The following is a 20,029-nucleotide window of genomic DNA, read 5'->3' as shown; positions in this document are numbered from 1 at the left end:
TATCTTAAATTGATGGCTTCTAGTTTTGTTCTTCCCCACAAGTGGAAACACTTTCTCCATATCTACTCTACCAAAACCTTTCATAATTGTAAAGATCAACACTAGGTCACCCCTCAGCATTTTCTTTTCAAGAGAAAAGCGACCCAGGGGCCTTTAACGTGCGTTTTCGGCGGCCGATCAGAAAAATCGATCAACCACCGCATTCTGGTCTATTTGCCCCCCTGACGCATATTATGCTCGGCGGAGTTAGAGCATAGAGCACTTCAGCCACAATCGGTGGGGTGAAGTCGCGGTAAAGGGGTTTCGGCCTCGGTGACGTCATCATTGCTGTGACGTGGCCACACCTCCCATATTCAGCTATAAAAAGTGAGGTTTTTTTTTGGCAGTGACCCTGCTAGGTTTTTGTGTCGGTCCACTTTGCCGTGGAACGCGACACCAATGGACTATTCCCGCGATCGGGGTGATTTTTTGAGAAAAGTTTTGCATCTGTTTTTTGCCTGCATTTAACCTGCTGAGTGATGTTCAGAGATTTTGTGAGGGTTTTGAGGACTTTCAGCTCTGTCTTTAGTGGAGGCCTGTGGGCCTCATTCTGTGCTCCAGAGGCCTGCTTGGCAGGGCGCAGCTTGAAAAAGAATGGGATCTGTGTTGGCAAGGGAACACCTGGGCAGATGCAGGAGAAGGTGTCGCCATCAGCAACGTCTAGAGAGGCAGCGACCAAAGGAGGCAGCAGCTATGGCTGCCTAACAGAGAGAAGGGCTCTCGGATGTGGGCAGACCTGCGGCTAGTGAGGGTGGCCAGGAGGAAGATGACGTCAGGAGGAGGATGAGGTATGCTGACACCCCCTACCCCCCCTACCCCCCACCCCCCTCACTGCTGAATACTGGACCAGGAGCCTTACCAGCAACAGCCTCTAGAGGCACCCGAACCTCAGAAGGACCAGGGAAATGGGCATCAACCAGCTGCTAGGGGAGGTGGACAACGCAGAGGTGGGGGAAGGAGGCCCTACCCTCATAGGGTCTTCAGACCTCAGTCCTCCTTCCTCCAACTCAGTGATGAGCAATGCCTGTGAAGGCTAAGATTTAGGAAAGACATACTCAGGGAGCTCTGCACTGTCCTGCGCGAAGATCTCCAGCCTCACACAATGCTGAGGACTGCCCTGACCGTAGAGACCAAGCTCACCATGGCATTGCATTTTTATGCCATAGGGTCTTTCCAGTCTGCCACTGCAGACATTGGCAACATCTCGCAATTCTCTACACATCGGTGCATCCAGTAGGTCACCAATGCACTCTACAGGAGAAGGGTGCACTATATCTCCTTCCATGACCAGGGACAAACAGGCGGAGCGGCCGGCTGGATTTGCCCAAATTGCAGGCTTGCCGAGGGTGCAGGGTGCCATAGACTGCACACACGGGCTAAGGACGTCACAACATCACGCCGAGATCTTTGTGAACTGCAAGGGGTTCCACTCACTGTGCAGCTCGTGTGTGACCATCAGGTTCAGATCCTGGCAGTAGATGCGAGGTACCCAGGAAGCAGCCATGATTCCTTCATTCTGTGCCAGACCAGTGTGCCCGCCGTCTTCACCGGCCCGAATCAGGTTTGCAGTTGGCTGTTTGGGGACAAGGTATATCCCCTGTCCACTTGACTGCTCATTCCACTGCAGAACCCCAGGGCAAAGCCAGAGCATGCCTGCAATGACGCTCATTCTGGCACCAGGTGCATCATCGAGCACTGCATTGGCATCCTTAAGCAGAGGTTCCATTGCCTGGACCGGTCTGGTGGCGCCTTGCAGTACTCTCCTCAAGGCTCTCCATATTTGTTGTGGTCTGCTGCATGCTGCACAACCTAGCCATCATGAGGGGACAGCCGCTGGAGGTCGAGCCAGCAGTACCACAGGAGGAGGAGGAGGATGTGGATCCCCGTCACCACAGAGCTAGGAGGCATCGTCCCCATCGCAACCCTGCAAGGGAGGTGCAGCTGCGTCTAATAGCTGCTCACTTCAGATAATTCCATCCACACATGACCCTTCAGCTCCCACTTTCAGTGGGCATCACAATGAGTGCCTGCACGCACAATTGCCCACTCCCAAATGAAACACCTGGCCAGAGTTAAGTGGCAAAAATAAAGATTTATCAAAATATTCAATTCAGTGCAAAAACACAACATAAATAAAAAGACTACCATCAACTAACACCAATAATCATGTTTTACCTCTGTGCATGTCCTTATAACACCTCTTACGAGTGCCTACCCTACCACTATGCCTATGTATCTCCCTTGTGGCTGCATCATGGGTCTGGGAAGGCTGCTGTGGTTGTTGTGTGGGAGGTACAGCTGACCTAGGATGCCCTTGAACACCTTTGGGCCTGGAAGGGCCGGGTGCAGACTGGCCAGCCCCCTCCTGGAAGGGTGCAGTCTGGCTTGGCTCAGGTGGAACCATGCGTGGAGGCATTAGCAGAATGGGAGGTCAGGAATGTTGTAATCCTGAGAGAGCACGTCATCAGGATGCTGGTCCGAGGAACCTGCGTCACTCTCTGGGAGCGGCACCTGATGACATCGCCTGCCTTCTGCCCTGCTCCTGACCCACTTCCGTCTTGCTGCCGCCTGAAACACTGCCCCAAGGAAATCACAGAGGAAAAGAGAGCAAAATCCCTCTATTCTCCACCCCATGCATTGGGACGGAGAATAATCATTTAATCCGCATTGTGCTCCCTGTTTGAGGCAGAGGACAATTTCGTCCCCCTGATTTTTCCCAATTAAGCTCATTATGCTGAATCATATGATTCACATCCCTTTTAAATTCTTGATATGATCTATAAATGGCATGGCAGGCAGTAATAGTACCGAGAAAGCATAACAAAGCTTTAACTCACTGCAATGTGGTTTGGGTGCACCTCAGCAATAATCAGAAAACATCCAACATGTAATGGTAGTTGCGCGGTTACTTGCCTTGTATTTATTGGTGAGTAAACCGCCAGCCTCGTTCACTGGGATCTAGAGAGGCAGACCTATAGCTGAGGGCTAGAATTCTTCCTATTCACCTCCAGGTAATCTTAATTTGTGAACAGGGTAATGCAGCTAGACAAGTAGAGGGAACATTAGCAGTGGTTTGTGCCAGTACATTCATTATTTGAGTCCGTTAAACTCCAATGGTACTCCATGCACAGTTGGGATGATACCCAAGCCTTGGTTGTTGCAACGTATGGATTTGAGTAAGTATAACATGTCCCTGTGGGGGCGGGGGAAGGGAGAGGAGGGAGGAGATTGTGACACCACATCAGACAAACAGAAACTTTGCAATCTGGATTTCACAATAGTTTAATTTGGGCACTCTTAAGCATGATAGGTTTCCTGATTGTCACACAACTGGCTGACCATAATTAAAATGGTGCAGGAGAGCAGTCAAGTAGGGAACAACAGCAACATATTCTGGGAAATGTGGCACTCCGAAGAAGAGGTTGCAAAGAGAGATCAGCAGGCTGTCCTACACAAAACAGAAGCAAAATTAAGTTGATACATTTTATTGAAAAATATTTGAGATACCTGTGTCTTTCTTTTTATTAAACCAGTAAACTCTCCTGAAAACAACCTGCTGAGGAAGATGGAGCTTCTGATTCTCAGTTGAGCCACAGAATGGATCCAAACTACTCCGTCCAGTGGGCCGCTTCAGATACACTGCCGCAAGGGTCCAGATTTTCCGTAAATTGAACTATGCCTTTCCCAAAGTCTGCATCAAACTCCAAAGAAGTCCTCAATTTGGGGCCCGAGGTTAAGGTAAGTTCTAGAACCATAAAAGACAGTATCATTTTCCCCATATCTAAAACTGTTGCCAGACAATTTTTTTTAAATGAACATAGCCCCTCGAGCTTATTCGACCTTTTCATGGCTGACCACTCTTCATTCTTCTAAACTCCCGGGATTACATGCCAAGTTTATGTAACTGGTCCTCATAATTGAACTCTTTGCGACCTGGTATAACTCTGGTGAATCTGCTCTGTGCCCCTTCCAAGTCCAATACAGCCTTTCTGTGGCGGGTGCCCAATTAGACCGAAATATTCCAGATGGCGTCTGACCCAAGGCTCTGCACAACTGAGACATAACTTCCTCTCCTTTGTATTCCAACTACATTGTAATAAAGGCCAACATCCCATTAGTTCTTTTTATTACGTTTTGTACCTGTCCACTAAATTTTAGTGACCTGTGAACATGGACACCAAAATTCCTCTCTTCCTCCACAGCCTCTAGTTTCTCATACTGGAATAGTAGAGTTTCACCGTGCCACAAAATCTCTCAATAAATTATGAAGAGCCTTTGTTCCATCTTTTCCACCCAGAATACCAACCCAAACTTTGTGTATTTGCTGAAGCCCATCTGCCTAATCAAACACTTCCTGTTGGGTGACTTCATTAGGTGACAGTGAAATAACTTGCGCACCATAGAAAGGGAAACCAATGAAGGGTGTTAAAATCAACTTAATAATAAAACAACTTCCTCCATATTGGTGTTCTGTTACTAGAGTTGCAAGCTATCTGATAAGCACTTGCATTATGGTTGGATGGCACATGCCCATTTAAAACCAATTTCATTTTCCTCCCATATATCTTGTGTTCTCTGTTTTATGAATACTATTATGGTCACTGCTCCTCTGCTAAACTTCAAATTTGCTGTCGTATTCGCTCTTCCTTCATCCTGTATCCTCAACATGTTGAAATCTAGAGTCATTACAATGTCAACTCCACACACACATTCTTTCGCAGAACCTCAAAAATGTGGAACTCAACACCTTCTCCAATATAAAGCCAAGCTGGGCATCACCCCAAACACTGTTTCTTCTCTCTTCAAACATAATGAAGTGTTCTGCACTATAGACCTTGGCTTCTCCCTGAAAATAGAAACTATTCTTGTTTTTTGTATTATCTAAAGGAAAAATGTCAAAGGGAAGCTGCCTACCTCTTCAAGTTGGAGCAGTCCTTCAAGAACTCACTGAGTGATCTGAAAGCACACGTTCTTCAGCCTCTTGTTAAGGCCGGTAAGTAACTGTTGGGTGATTTAAAAGAGATTAAGGGCTAGATTTTCCACGTTTGTTGCATGCTTAACGTCCATTTTACCGCTGAAATGATGTATAATGTCCATGTATCACCCATTTAACCACAAAACGGAAACTGATGGCCATTTTTTGGAAACTTATCACCGAGTGTTACTTTCCCCATGTGCTTAATGCCGGGAAAAAATAATACCGCCACCCACTTTTTTCGGGTGGAATCATCAGAAATGGGCGAAATCAACCAGCGTTATTTTCCGCACGGAATTAACGCCGAGATTGAATAATATCCCCCGCTCACTTTTTTTTGTCGTAAAGACCACATTTGGTGAAACTAACACCCAGGAGATCGCCCACCGTCACTTTCACCACTTGCAAACACATTGCCCACAATATCGCTCGCCCAGAAAAAGTGGAACTGTTCTGAGCTAAAGCCAACGGTGTGGCTGCCATTTTTAAAATTGCAGGTCGCTTCATTCAAAAGGCTGCTTCAACTTCAGCGGAGATTGCATTGACTTTGGAGTTCTTCTCAGGTGAAGTGACCATCTCAACAGATATATTTTCAGACTCTAGACTATTAGGGGTTTACTTTAGTGAGGAAATCATTGCCTCTGATCAATCGCTATTATACTTTCATTGCAATGGGGCCAGCCATGTCTCAGCCTGCATCGATTAATAAGCAGATGCTGCAGAGTGCAGCTGGCTCAATGTGTGATGCACATCATTATGTGCTCAATTTAAGACATGCAAGAATGAGGAGGAGGGCCAGACCATACACACCCCACACGTACAGGGAAAAGAGGTCTTACCTCGACACGTCCGACCACACCTGCCTTCGGAGACTGCGCTTCCACAAGGTGGTGATCAATGAAATATGTGAGCTCATCAGGCCACATATGCAGCCTGATGAGCTCACATATCAGGACATCAGTGTCGGTCGAGGTCAAGGTCACCGCGGCACTGTCTTTCTACGCGTCCGGTTCCTGTCGGGCCTCCGTGGTCAAGATTTGCTCTCTGTCTCACCATACAACCATCACTGCATTAGACAGGTCACGGAGGTCCTGTACGCAAGAAGGATGGATTTTATCAGCTTCCCCATGACCACGGAGGCTCAGACTGACAGGGCTGGAGCATTCTACCGCATTGCTAAGTTCCCCAGTGTGCAGAGAGCAATACAGTGCACTCACATCGCCATGCGGCCACCTTCTCGGGACCCGGAGCGTTTTCGTAACACAAAAGGATTTCACTCCCTGAAGGTCCAGCTAGTTCTCGATCACAACCAGATCATACTGGCAGTGAATGCCAAATGTCCGGGCACCTTTGATGAGGCTCACAGCCTGCGTGAGAGCGCTGTCTCTGACATCTTTAAGAGTCAGCCACAAGGATAATGCTGGATGCTTGGTGATAACCGATATGGCCTAGCCACCTGGCTGATGACCCCTCTGCATGACACCCTCACCGAGGCCAAGAAGCGAAACAACCGGAGCCACAGAGACACACGCAATGTGGTCCAGAAAACAATAACTGTGCTTAAGCTGCGCTTCAGATGTCTGGACCACTCAGGAGGGGAGCTACAATACAACCCTGAGCAAGTAGCTAAATTCGTGGTCGTGTGCTCCATGCTGCACAATCTGGCTATTAGGAGGGGCCAAAAATTGCCAGAAGGGACTGATGCTCCACCTCTGGAGAGAGAGGAAGAGGATGACAAGGGGCTGGATGCTGACCACCAGACAATCAGGCTGGCTATGCAACCATGCCCACGACCCCCCCCCGCCAACCCCTTCAAACCGCAGGAAAGGGGCTGTGGTGGCTACATAGCTGCAAGACTCTTACGTGAGGAGCTGATATCTGAACGATTTGCCTGAAAGAACATTGATGTGAATGATAACACTGACACACTACTGTGTGTGTGCAGCTCAGACATCAATGGTGCCATCACCTTGGTGCCAGGTAAAGTTTATGTTGATTGAAGTTAAGTTTTATTTAATCCTTTCCTGTTAAGGAATCACCAGCTATCTGAGACAATGCGCATCAAGGTTATGTTCAATAAAACATTTTTAATACCAACATTGGTCTGAAATTATAAGTATCACAGGCAATAACACCCAACCCCTGCCCACACCCCACTTTTTCCACCATTGACATTAATCAAATGTTCAACATGTCCTGTAACACAGAATACAAAGGCAAAGCAGGAGGGTGGCCCCCTCCCCCCATACATTACAACAAATTGTATACACCCAGATGGAGATATAAAACAGCCATCACCTGTGGACATACACCTCACTTTCCTTCCCCCCCCTCCCCTTCTTCTCCCTACGTTTACCCCTTCCCCTCCTTGCTCCACGGCGCCTGGCCGAGGAGCTCCTGGCGGTGCCTCATTGGGGGGGGGATGAAGGCAAAGGCTGTGGTTGCACGGGTATGGGAGTGTGGGGTGCCGAGGGGGCAACATTCTCTGATGCAGAAGCAGGATCTTGGTCCTTGCTCTCATCTGTCGTTCGCAGTGGTGGTGCGGTACCTGGGGGTGGAGTGCCGCGCTCTGGGACCATTGGGAGGCCTGTGCCAGCAGTGTTCCTGGCTATCGCCTCCAGGACCTCCGCCATCCACAGAATGTACTCAGTCATGGTGGCCAGCTGTCTGGATATGTCCCCCAATGCTTTGATGAGCTGGTCACCAATATCTACAGTCCTCCTGGACAACTGTACCATCTCTCCGCTCTCAGGGGCCAGTACCTCCAGCGTGGAGGCGGGAAAGACTGGAGGACAACTGGATGGCTTCTGGAGCGTGGCGATGCAGGTTCCTCGAAGTCCGCACTCTCATCCGTGGAGAACAAATCCAGCGGATTGACGGGTAAGAATCGGAGCTCCTCAGCAGCAGATGTTGGATCGTCTGCAAAGTCGGGCCCTGCGCCCCCCACTTTCTGGCCTCTGTGGTCTTGCCTTGCCAGATGCCCATTTGGAATCCGATCAGCGGCGGTGATATTCCAGAGAAACATGGAAACTTTACTGAAGTCGATCCCGCACACCGTGGTCTTCCAGGACGACATCTTGGTCACAGGTCGGAACACAGTCGAGCACCTGCAGAACCTGGAGGAGGTTCTTAGTTGACTCAACCGCATGGGGCTCAGATTAAAACGCTCGAAGTGCATTTTTCTGGCACCTGAAGTGGAGTTCTTGGGAAGGAGGATTGCGGCGGACGTCATCAGGCCCACCAACGCAAAGACGGACGCAATCGAGAACCACCAAGGCCACAGAAGTGACGGAGCGGCAGTCGTTTCTGGAACTCTTGAACGACTTTGGTAACTTCTTACCGGGTCTCAGCACACTGCTAGAACGACTACATGTCTTACTATGAAAAGGGGGTGAATGGGTTTGGGGCAAAAGCCAAGAAAATGCCTTTGTAAAAGCGAGAAAATTGTTATGCTCAAACAAATTGCTTGTGTTGTATGATCCATGTAAGCGTTTGGTACTAGCATGTGATGCATCGTCATATGGCGTCGGGTGTGTATTGCAACAAGCTAATGATTTCGGGAAACTGCAAACGGTTGCTTATGCATCCAGGAATCTGTCTAAGGCTGAGAGAGCCTACAGCATGATTGAACAAGAAGCGTTAGCATGTGTCTATGGGGTAAAGAAAATGCATCAATACCTGTTTGGGCTAAAATTCGAATTGGAAACTGACCATAAGCCACTTATATCCCTGTTTTCCGAGAGTAAAGGGATGAATACCAACGCATCGGCCCGCATCCAGAGACAGGCGCTCACATTGTCCGCATACAACTACGCCATCCGCCACAGGCCAGGCACAGAAAACTGCACCGATGCTCTCAGTAGGCTGCCATTGCCCACCACGGGGGTGAAAATGGCGCTGCCTCAGATCTAGCCATGGTTATGGAAGCATTTGAGAGTGAGCAATCACCCATCACTGCCCGGCAGATCAAAACCTGGACAAGCCAGGACCCCTTATTATCTCTGGTCAAAAGCTGTGTGCTTCACGGGAGCTGATACAGTGTCCCACTGGAAATGCAGGAAGAGATAAAGCCGTTCCAGCAGCGCAAAGATGAAATGTCTATACGGGCAGACTGCCTTCTGTGGGGCAATCGAGTAATCGTCCCCAAGGAGGGCAGAGACACCTTCATCAATGACCTCCACAGTACCCACCCAGGCATCATAATGATGAAAGCGATAGTCAGATCCCACGTGTGGTGGCCCGGTATCAATGTGGATTTAGAGTCCTGCGTTCACAAATGTAATACATGCTCACAGTTAAGCAATGTAACATAGAAACATAGAAACATTGAAAATAGGTGCAGCTGTAGGCCATTCGGCCCTTCGAGCCTGCACGACCATTCAATAAGATCATGGCTGATAATTCCCTCAGTACCTCTTTCCTGCTTTCTCTCCATACCCCTTAATCCCTTTTGTCGTAAGGGCCATATCGAACTCCCTCTTGAATATATCGAATGAACTGGCATCAACAACTCTGTGCGGTAGGGAATTCCACAGGTTAACAACTCTCTGAGTGAAGAAGTTTCTCCTCATCTCAGTCCTAAATGGCCTACCCCTTATCCTAAGACTTTGTCCCTTGGTTCTGGACATCCCCATCATCGGGAACATTTTTCCCGCATCTAACCTGTCCAGTCCCGTCAGAATCTTAAACGTTTCTATGAGATCCCCTCTCATCCTTCTAAACTCCAGTGTATAAAGGCCCAGTTGATCCAGCCTCTCCTCATATGTCAGTCCTGCCATCCCGGGAATCAGTCTGGTGAACCTTCGCTGCACTCCCTCAACAGCAATAACGTCCTTCCTCAGATTAGGAGACCAAAACTGAACAGAATATTCCAGGTGAGGCCTCACCAAGGCCCTGTACAACTGCAGTAAGACCTCCCTGCTCCTATACTCGAATCCCCTAGCTGTGAAGGCCAACATACCATTTGCCTTCTTCACTGCCTGCTGCACTTGCATGCCAACTTTCAATGACTGATGAACAATGACACCTCCCCCTTTCCTAATCTGCCGCCATTCAGATAATATTCGGTCTTCGTGTTTTTGCCCCCAAAGTGGATAACCTCACATTTATCCACATTATAGTGCATCTGCCATGCATTTGCCCACTCGCCTAACCTGTCCAAGTCACCCTGCAGCCTTTTAGTGTCCTCCTTACAGCTCACACCACCACCCAGTTTAGTGTCATCTGCAAACTTGGAGATATTACACTCAATTCCTTCATCTAAATCATTAATGTATAATGTAAACATAACATAACACAGAACATAAGAATTAGGAACAGGAGTAGGCCATCTAGCCCCTCGAGCCTGCTCCGCCACTCAACAAGATCATGGCTGATCTGGCCGTGGACTCAGCTCCACTTACCCGCCCGCTCCCCATAATCCTTAAATCCCTTATTGGTTAAAAATCTATCTATCTGTGACTTGGATACATTCAATGAGCTAGCCTCAACTGCTTCCTTGGGCAGAGAATTCCACAGATTCACAACCCTCTGGGAGAAGAAATTCCTTCTCAACTCGGTTTTAAATTGGCTCCCCCTTATTTTGAGGCTGTCCCCCCTAGTTCTAGTCTCCCCGACCAGTGGAAACAACCTCTCTGCCTCGTTCTTGTCTATCCCTTTCATTATTTTAAATGTTTCTATAAGATCACCCCTCATCCTTCTGAACTCCAACGAGTAAAGACCCAGTCTACTCAATCTATCATCATAAGGTAACCCCCTCATCTCCGGAATCAGCCTAGTGAATCGTCTCTTTACCCCCTCCAAAGCTAGTATATCCTTCCTTAAGTAAGGTGACCAAAACTGCATGCAGTACTCCAGGTGCGGCCTCACCAATACCCTGTACAGTTGCAGCAGGGCCTCCCTGCTTTTGTACTCCATCCCTCTCGCAATGAAGGCCAACATTTCATTCGCCTTCCTGATTACCTGCTGCACCTGCAAACTAACTTTTTGGGATTCATGCACAAGGAACTCTGTGCGCTTTCGGGTTCGGGACGCATTTCGTCGCCCGGATCCGACTTTTGTACGCCGTCGCGGAGTGTCTGATTAAGGTTAACGGGTCCTTGACGGCGCCCCTTCGCTTTAGGAGAGGGGTGCGCCAGGGATGCCCCATGTCCGGCCAGTTATACGCCGTTTGCGTGGAGCCTTTCCTGCGCCTCTTGCGGACGAGGTTGACGGGACTGGCTCTGCAAGGGCCGGGCGTGGAGGTCGTCCTCTCGGCTTACGCCGATGACGTGCTCCTCGCGGTAGAGGATCCCGCTGACCTGCGGAGGATGCGTGAGTGCCAGGAGATTTACTCGGCCGCGTCCTCCGCCAGGATCAACTGGGAGAAATGTTCCGGACTCCTGGTGGGTCAGTGGCGGGTGGACTCCCTGCCGGAGGAGCTCAGGCCTTTTGCCTGGAGCACGACCCATCTCCTCTATCTGGGAGTCTACCTTAGCCCCGACGAGGGAGCCTGGCCGGCGAACTGGCAGGAGCTGGAGGCCAAGGTCGCCGCTCGCCTAGGGCGCAGGACAGGACTGCTCCGAGTGCTGTCCTACAGGGGTCGAGCGCTAGTCATAAACCAGCTGGTGGCCGCAATGTTGTGGTACCGGCTGGTCACTTTGACCCCTCCCCCTGCGTTTGTCGCCAAGCTACAGAAGAAGCTGGTGGACTTCTTCTGGAACAACAGGAAGCACTGGGTCTCTGCCGCGGTCCTGAGTCTCCCGCTTGAGGAGGGCGGTCAGTCGTTGGTGTGCGTCAGCGCCCAGCTCGCGACTTTCCGTCTTTAGACCCTGCAGAGATATCTTTACGTCGAGCCCCCTCCTAGGTGGTGTGCTCTGGCGAGGTATTTCTTCCGCCAGCAGCGCGACCTCAATTATGACACGCAGCTCCTGTTTGTGAACTTGGGGGGTGCCAGGACCGCCCTCCGGGAGCTGCCTGTCTTTTACAGAGAACTCATCAGGGTCTGGAACAAAGTCTCCACCAAGCGCAGCTCTCCGCCGGCTGGAGTGGCGGCCGTCCTGCAGGAGCCGCTGCTCGGGAATCCGTACCTCCACGGCCGAGGTTTCATGTGGCGGTCGGAAGAGAGGGCTGTGGCTGGTGAGGTGACCAGGGTCAGGGACCTGCTCGATGGCGGAGGAGCGGGCTGGATGGCGCCAGACACGCTGGCGCGGCGCCTAAACTCTGCCAACGTCCGCCACGCGGCCGATGCCATCGAGTCGCTAAAAACAGCTCTGGGCCCTGACTCCGTTAGGTGCATCGAGGAGGCTCAAGCACGTGGGGAGATCCCGTCCGAACTGACCCCCGTCCGGACGGAATTCCTCATCGGCGCCAAACCCCGGAACCTCCCTCGGGGGCCGGCGCCTCACAACTTGAGCCGCCTCGGGGAAATCCCCTCCGTGCCTTTCAGTTCCGCGCGGAGGGGTTTCCTGTACGGGCTGCTCCTGTACACCGTCAACTTTGCCATCCTCGCCGGCCGTCCGGACACGCCATGGCGTACCATCTTGCCGTCCGGAGGAGGCGGGGGTCCCCGATGGAGGGCACTCTACGCAGGGGTCCTCCCACTATTCATCGGGGACTTGGCCTGGAGGGTGGTGCACGGAGCAGTGCCGTGCAACAAATTTTTAAGCCGGTTCACGGACTCCCAGGCTGCCTGCAATTTCTGCGGTCTGGAAGAGTCCGTGTTCCATGTTTTTATGAAATGCACAAGGTTGCAGCCCCTGTTTTATTATTTGAAGGGGCTGCTCCTGAAATTCTGGCTGCACTTCAGTCCCACTCTCCTGATCTTTGGGCACCCTGTGCGGAGGGGAGCGGGTAGGTCCGAAGGCCTCCTCGTAGGACTGCTCCTGGGCATGGCCAAGGGTGCCATTAGCCGGTCCAGGCAGCGGGCGGTCGAGGGGGTCGTTCAACCTGACTGCCTGCCTCTCTTCCGCTCTTACATCCGGTCCAGGGTGTCCTTGGAGATGGAGCACGCGGTGTCCACCAGTATGCTCGCGGCCTTCCGCGAGAGGTGGGCACCGGAGGGACTGGAGTGCATCATCACGCCCGGCAACCAAATTTTAATTTGATTTTACGTTTTAAAATTTAATTTGTTTTAATTGCCGGTGCTTTTAGTGTCCCCTTCCCTTTTATAGGGGGCACTGGAAAAATGTGATTTTAGCGCCCAAAAAAAAACCAAAAAAAAAATGAAAAACACAAAAAGAAAAACCAAAAAAAGGAAAAAAGGGCCTTGTAAATGTCTGGTGTGTCACCCAGGTCGGGTGGCACGGTTTAATGTTTTATGTTTTTGCAGGTGAACTCCAAAAAGAGTTTCATGCACAAGGACCCCATGTCCCTCTGCACCGCAGCATGTTGTAATTTCTCCCTATTCAAATAATATTCCCTTTTCTGTTTTTTTTCCAAGGTGGATGACCTCACATTTTCCGACATTGTATTCCATCTGCCAAACCTTAGCCCATTCGCTTAACCTATCCAAATCTCTTTGTAGCCTCTCTGTGTCCTCTACACAACCCGCTTTCCCACTAATCTTTGTGTCATCTGCAAATTTTGTTACACTACACTCTGTCCCCTCTTCCAGGTCATCTATGTATATTGTAAACAGTTGTGGTCCCAGCACCGATCCCTGTGGCACACCACTAACCACCCGATTTCCAACCCGAAAAGGACCCTTTCTGTTAGCCAGCCAATTCTCTATCCATGCTAATACATTTCCTCTGACTCTGCGTACCTTTATCTTCTGCAGTAACCTTTTGTGTGGCACCTTATCGAATGCCTTTTGGAAATCTAAATACACCACATCCATCGGTACACCTCTATCCACCATGCTTGTTATATCCTCCAAGAAGTCCAGTAAATTAGTTAAACATGATTTCCCCTTCATGAATCCATGTTGCGTCTGCTTGATTGCACTATTCCTATCTAGATGTCCCACTATTTCTTCCTTAATGATAGCTTCAAGCATTTTCCCCACTACAGATGTTAAACTAACCGGCCTATAGTTAACTGCCTTTTGTCTGCCCCCTTTTTTAAACAGAGGCGTTACATTAGCTGCTTTCCAAGCCGATGGTACCTCCCCAGAGGTCCAAAGAATTTTGGTAGATTATAACGAATGCATCTGCTATAACTTCCGCAATCTCTTTTAATACCCTGGGATGCATTTCATCAGGACCAGGGGACTTGTCTACCTTGAGTCCCATTAGCCTGTCCAGCACTACCCCCCTAGTGATAGTGATTGTCTCAAGGTCCTCCCTTCCCACATTCCTGTGACCAGCAATTTTTGGCATGGTTTTTGTGTCTTCCACTGTGAAGACCGAAGCAAAATAATTGTTCAAGGTCTCAGCCATTTCCACATTTCCCATTATTAAATCCCCCTTCTCATCTTCTAAGGGACCAACATTTACTTTAGTCACTCTTTTCCGTTGTATATATCGGTAAAAGCTTTTACTATCTGTTTTTATGTTTTGCGCAAGTTAACTTTCGTAATCTATCTTTCCTTTCTTTATTGCTTTCTTAGTCATTCTTTGCTGTCGTTTAAAATTTTCCCAATCTTCTAGTTTCCCACTAACCGTGGCCATCTTATATGCATTGGTTTTTAATTTGATACTCTCCTTTATTTCCTTGTTTATGCACGGCTGGTTATCCCTTCTCTTACCGCTCTTCTTTTTCACTGGAATATATTTTTGTTGAGCACTATGAAAGAGCTCCTTAAAAGTCCTCCTGTGTTCCTCAATTGTGCCACCATTTAGTCTGTGTTCCCAGTCTACTTTATCCAACTCTGCCCTCATCCCACTGTATTACCCTTTGTTTAAGCATAGTACGCTCGTTTGAGACACTACTTCCTCACCCTCAATCTGTATTACAAATTCAACCATACTGTGATCACTCATTCCGAGAGGATCTTTTACTAGGAGATCGTTTATTATTCCTGTCTCATTACACAGGACCAGATCTAAGATAGCTTGCTCCATTTTAGGTTCTGTAACACACTGTTCTTCGAAACAATCCCGTATGCATTCTATGAATTCCTCCTCCAGGCTACCCCGTGTGATTTGATTTTACCAATCGATATGTAGGTTAAAATCCCCCATGATTACTGCCATTCCTTTTTCACATGCCTCCATTATTCCCTTGATTATTGTCCGCCCCATCGTGAAGTTATTATTTGGGGGCCTATAAACTACACCCACCAGTGACTTTTTTCTCTTACTATCTCTAATCTCCACCCACAATGATTCAACATTTTGTTCATTAGAGCCAATATCGTCTCTCACAACTGCCCTGATATCATCCTTTATTAACAGAGCTACCCCACCTCCTTTCCCTTCTTGTATATCTTCCGGAATTGTCAGATACCCCTGTATGTTTAATTCCCAGTCTTGGCCACCCTGCAACCACGTTTCTGTAATGACCACCAAATCATACCCATTTGTAATGATTTGTGCCGTCAACTCATTTACTTTGTTTCGAATGCTGCGTGCGTTTAGGTAAAGTGTTTTAGTACTAGTTTTTAAACCATGATTTTTAGTTTTGACCCCTCCTGCAGCCCTTTTATATTCATACAAAGAGTTGGGGTCCCAGCACTGAGCCCTGCGGCACTCCACTAGTCACTGCCTGCCATTCTGGAAAGGACCCATTTACCCCAACTTTCTGCTTCCTGTCTGCCTACCAGTTCTCTATCCACGTCAGTACATTACCCCCAATACCATGTGCTTTGATTTTCACACCAGTCTCTTGTGTGGGACCTTGTCAAAAGCCTTGACAAGGTCAAAAGCCAATGTACCCAGGGAGGCGCCGCTAAGTTTATGATCTTGGCTCTCCAAACCGTGGCCTAGGGTACACGTTGATTATGCAGACCTGTTCTTGGTTAAATGTTCCTTGTGTGGTAGACGCATACTCCAAATGGATTGAATGTGAGATAATGTCAGCTAGCACGTCCGCTGCCACTACTGAAAGCCTGCGGGCCATGTTTGCCACTCACGGCTTACCCAATGTCCTGGTGAGTGACAACGGGCCATGTTTTACCAGTGCTGAGTTCAAAGAACTCATGACCTGTAACGGGATCAAACATGTCACATCTGCCCTGTTTAAACCAGCGTCCAGTGGTCAGGCAGAGAGAGCAGTGCAAACCTACAAGCAAGGCTTGAGGAGGGTATCTGAAGGCTCACTGCAGACTTGCGTATCCCGAGTCCTGCTTAGCTACCGCACGAGACCCCACTCGCTCACTGGGATCCCACCAGCTGAACTGCTCATGAAAAGAGCACTTCTTATTAGTTCACCCTGATCTACATGAACAGGTAGAGAGCAGGCGGCTTCAACAAAGTGCATACCATGATAGCGCAAATGTGTCACGTGAGATTGAAATCAATGATCCTGTATTTGTATTAAATTATGGACAAGGTCCCAAGTGGTTTCCCGGCACTGTCGTGACCAAAGAAGGGAGCAGAGTGTTTCGGGTCAATCTTTCAAATAGACTCATTCACCGGAAACACTTGGACCAAATCAAACTCAGATTCACGGACTATCCTGAGCAACCCACCTTGGACCCTACCTTTTTTGATCCCCCAACATACACACCAGGGCAACCAGCACCACGGTTGACTATGAAACAGAACCCATCATCCACAGCAACCCTGCAGGGCCCAACACACCAGGCAGCCCAGCAAGGCCAGCTGTGCAGCAGCCCAGCGAGGGCCCAACAAATAATTCAACAACACCAGCTTTCACACCGAGATGATCAACCAGGACAAGAAGGGTCCCAGATCGACTCACATTGTAAATAGTTACACTATTGACTTTGGCGGTGGGGGGAGTGCTGTTATCTATGTGGACGTGTATTTACTCTATACACGCACTAGAGGGCTCATCCCCTGGAATCCCAAGTGATCCCATAATGCCTTGGGAGCACAGGTATTTAAGGAGGCTTCACAGGTTGGAGAGGCACTCTGGAGACATGCAATAAAAGACTAAGGTCACACTTTACTTTGAGCTCACAGTGTTCAGTCTGACTCTTTCTCCATACACAACAAGGTTATTAGGGGAGAAGGGGGTGCTAGGGTGACAAGGTGAGTCCAGTGCTACACACAGCATATGCACGACAAAAGCACCACCACTCTCAAAATCATCACAGACATCACATTTCATGACCTTCAACACGTTAGGCCAGCATTATTTCTAGAACAATTTTAGAAATCATCTATCATATATGATTGTTCGGATATGAGTGGGTGTGGAATCTATTGACTTTTCAGCATGCAATGGTGTAAGCTTTACTCACGTGGCATCACTTCAGGGTCTGCAGATGCTTCCATGGCTGTCCGGGTGTGCTTCCCTACGAGTGCGAGCACCCGCTCCTCCATCTCAATGATGTTGCTGGAGACTGGTGGCCCCCCCACCCGTTCACCTCTGCACGGACCTCATCGTGGATAGCTTCTTCTGTAAAAGGTGACAGGACGACATGGCATGGGATCATTGCGTGATATCATTGCTAGGTACTGTCACAGACACTGATACAACACATAACCGACAGATGTAATGATGATTATTATAATTATCATTCTTTACCTAAAGACATGCGCCGTGACCGCAGGCTTTGAGTAAAACATTCCCGGTAAAAGTGAAAGACCTCACATCTGCTGATAGTCACTCATAACTCTTACAAATCAAATTATATAAATACATAAGTACATGTAAATTAATGTAATACTTACTCTTGCGGATCCCACAAGGTCGTTCCATCGTTTGCGACATTGGTTGCCCTCACGCACCTCGTTGGTCGCCGACGAGACCACCTCTGCTATCTCGGTCCATATCTTCTGGTAGGCCTTTGGGGTGGGCTTCCCATGCCCTCCCTGGTTCAAATCACCCCAGGGTAACTCGACCTCCTGCAGGAGGGAGGCATTTGTCTCGTCTGAGAACCTCCTCGCTCTTTTGCGCCCTTCAGTGTGCTCCTCTCCCACCTCATTGCTCTCTCCAGCGTCAGTCTCCACAGCGTGCTGTGATGCCTCCTCCTCTCCCTCCATTATATGCCAAATTCGGGCAAATATGTGGCTGGTAACAGCTAATTTTTGTTTCCCTATTTGCTGTGAAGCTCTGAATTCTCCCTCCTTTCTCCCAAAACAGCCACACCACACAGACACACCTTCAGTCCCTCTCAGCTCCCTCTCTCTCTGTCTCCTCCTCGGCGCATGTCATGATGACTCTTGACCTCCTGAATCGCAGGAATTGAGCATTGCCATGCTGTTGCTAAGGACGGCGACACTTTACGGCAAAAGGTCAGCGAGATTTAACACTACCGACCGTTTCATATCGCTCGCGGTAACGCCCATTTTAAAAACTGGAGAGGAAGTGCTTTGAGAATGGGCAAGAAGCTGGCGATCTGAAAACCCATTTTTACCGCCCACCGCCAGAAATAACGCCCATTTTTGGGCGATAAGCACAAAAGTGTAAAATCTAGCCCGAAGACTGGGCCAAAATGAACCCTAATGTCTTAGAGACTCCTCCCTCTAAGAACTCCTTGGTAGTCTTCAATCTTTAAACTTTGCACTAGAATGGGAAGACTCATCTCTAGGTGCCAATAGATCGAATCATTGTGGGAGGATGATTGATGAAGCTAAAGTACCGTACATTGGAAAATAAATAGGTGATGTACATATTATATCAATGATGTTGACTAACTAGGATGAAATTGAGAAGCATTGGGGTTTTGTTGGTTCTCAACATATCTGTTCCCTGTTCGGTGACACAAATTTTCCTTTTGTGTACATCTATTTCATCTAATAAATCTTAAATTTATAGTTTTAGCAGATAGAATGCTACATTATATTCATAAATTAGGATAATGAAAGTCACAGGATTTTATACTGAAATTTCAGCAGTGCTCTTGTCAGACTGCACCTAAGGTACTCAATAACTTACATTTATATGGACATTCCAAGGCACTTCACAGAGGCACAAGGGAAAAAAAGAACACTGAGCCAAAGGAAGAGATATTAGAAGGGGTGACCTAAATCAAAGAAGATATCACTTTTTCTCTTTGTGTGTGAGAGAGAAGTGGAGAAGTTAAGGGAAAGAATTTCAAAGCGTGGACCCTAGGTGGCTGAAGGTACACCTGATAAGGCAAAGGTACGAAGAGGCCAGAATCTCAGTGGGGGCGATTTGTGGAAAGGTTACATTTTTCTTGGCGAGTTAAAAATTGGCTTCCTCTACACATGCGATCTTTTGAGATATGGGGGAGTCCCGTGTTTATCTAATTTCATATCTTGCGAAAGGAACTATCACATAACAACATACATATTCTCAGAAATGGGTAGTAAATTTAAACTTAGTTGCTCATTTGCGTAATCACTGCTAGGTCACCCAGCTCCTCCCCTGACTTCAGTTTCTTCCTCCAGTTGGAACACAAAATAAGCAAATTCATGACATTTGAACAGCTAGTTTTACTCTTGTGAGAAGGCGTTGATATTTGAATAGCTATTTTTACTTCCATGAGAAAGATTTGTTATTTGTGGTTGAGTTATGTGGGTTACTAGAATCAGTTATTGTGGACAGAGTGCCTGAGCATTTGGTCAAATATGAGTTGATCAGAGAGAGCCAGCATGGATTTGTAAACGATAAGTTATGTCTAACGAACCTAGTTAAATGTTTTGAGGAGGCAACTAACTATGACAGATAAGGGAGTATCTATGGATATTATTTATATGGACTCCAGAAGGTATTCGACAAGATTCTACTTAAGAAACAGTTAACAAAAACGAGAGCGTGTGGACTTAGAGACAACCTATTGGCTTGAATAGGGAATTGGTTACGAGGTCGGAGACAGAGATTAGGGATAATAGCTATGTACTCAAATTGGCAAGATGTGACTTGTGTCCCCCAGGGATCTGTTCTGAGGCCACAGCTTTTCACTCTATATATAAATGAGAGCCATATATCTAAGTTTGCTGATGACACCAAGTTAGGTGGCACAGCAAATAATGTAAATGGGAGCAGAAAGTTCATAAA

The 20,029-nt window shown here is 48.2% G+C and overlaps 1 protein-coding gene across 1 annotated transcript in view; it reads left to right on the top strand.

Annotated features, from left to right (window-relative positions):
- The window catches only part of LOC139276970 (ALS2 C-terminal-like protein), a 212,465-nt gene that overhangs the window by 80,721 nt on the left and 111,715 nt on the right, over nt 1–20,029 (top strand). Inside the window, exons 2-3 of the mRNA XM_070894971.1 lie at nt 3,573–3,777; nt 4,927–5,032. Of these exons, the coding sequence (XP_070751072.1) occupies nt 3,715–3,777; nt 4,927–5,032 (169 nt within the window). The 5' untranslated portion in view covers nt 3,573–3,714. The remainder of the gene's footprint in view (nt 1–3,572; nt 3,778–4,926; nt 5,033–20,029) is intronic.

The sequence above is a fragment of the Pristiophorus japonicus genome, chromosome 1 (assembly GCF_044704955.1).
Source record: "Pristiophorus japonicus isolate sPriJap1 chromosome 1, sPriJap1.hap1, whole genome shotgun sequence".
NCBI classification, from domain to species: Eukaryota; Metazoa; Chordata; class Chondrichthyes; family Pristiophoridae; genus Pristiophorus; species Pristiophorus japonicus.
This window is presented reverse-complemented; position numbering and strand designations above follow the sequence as displayed.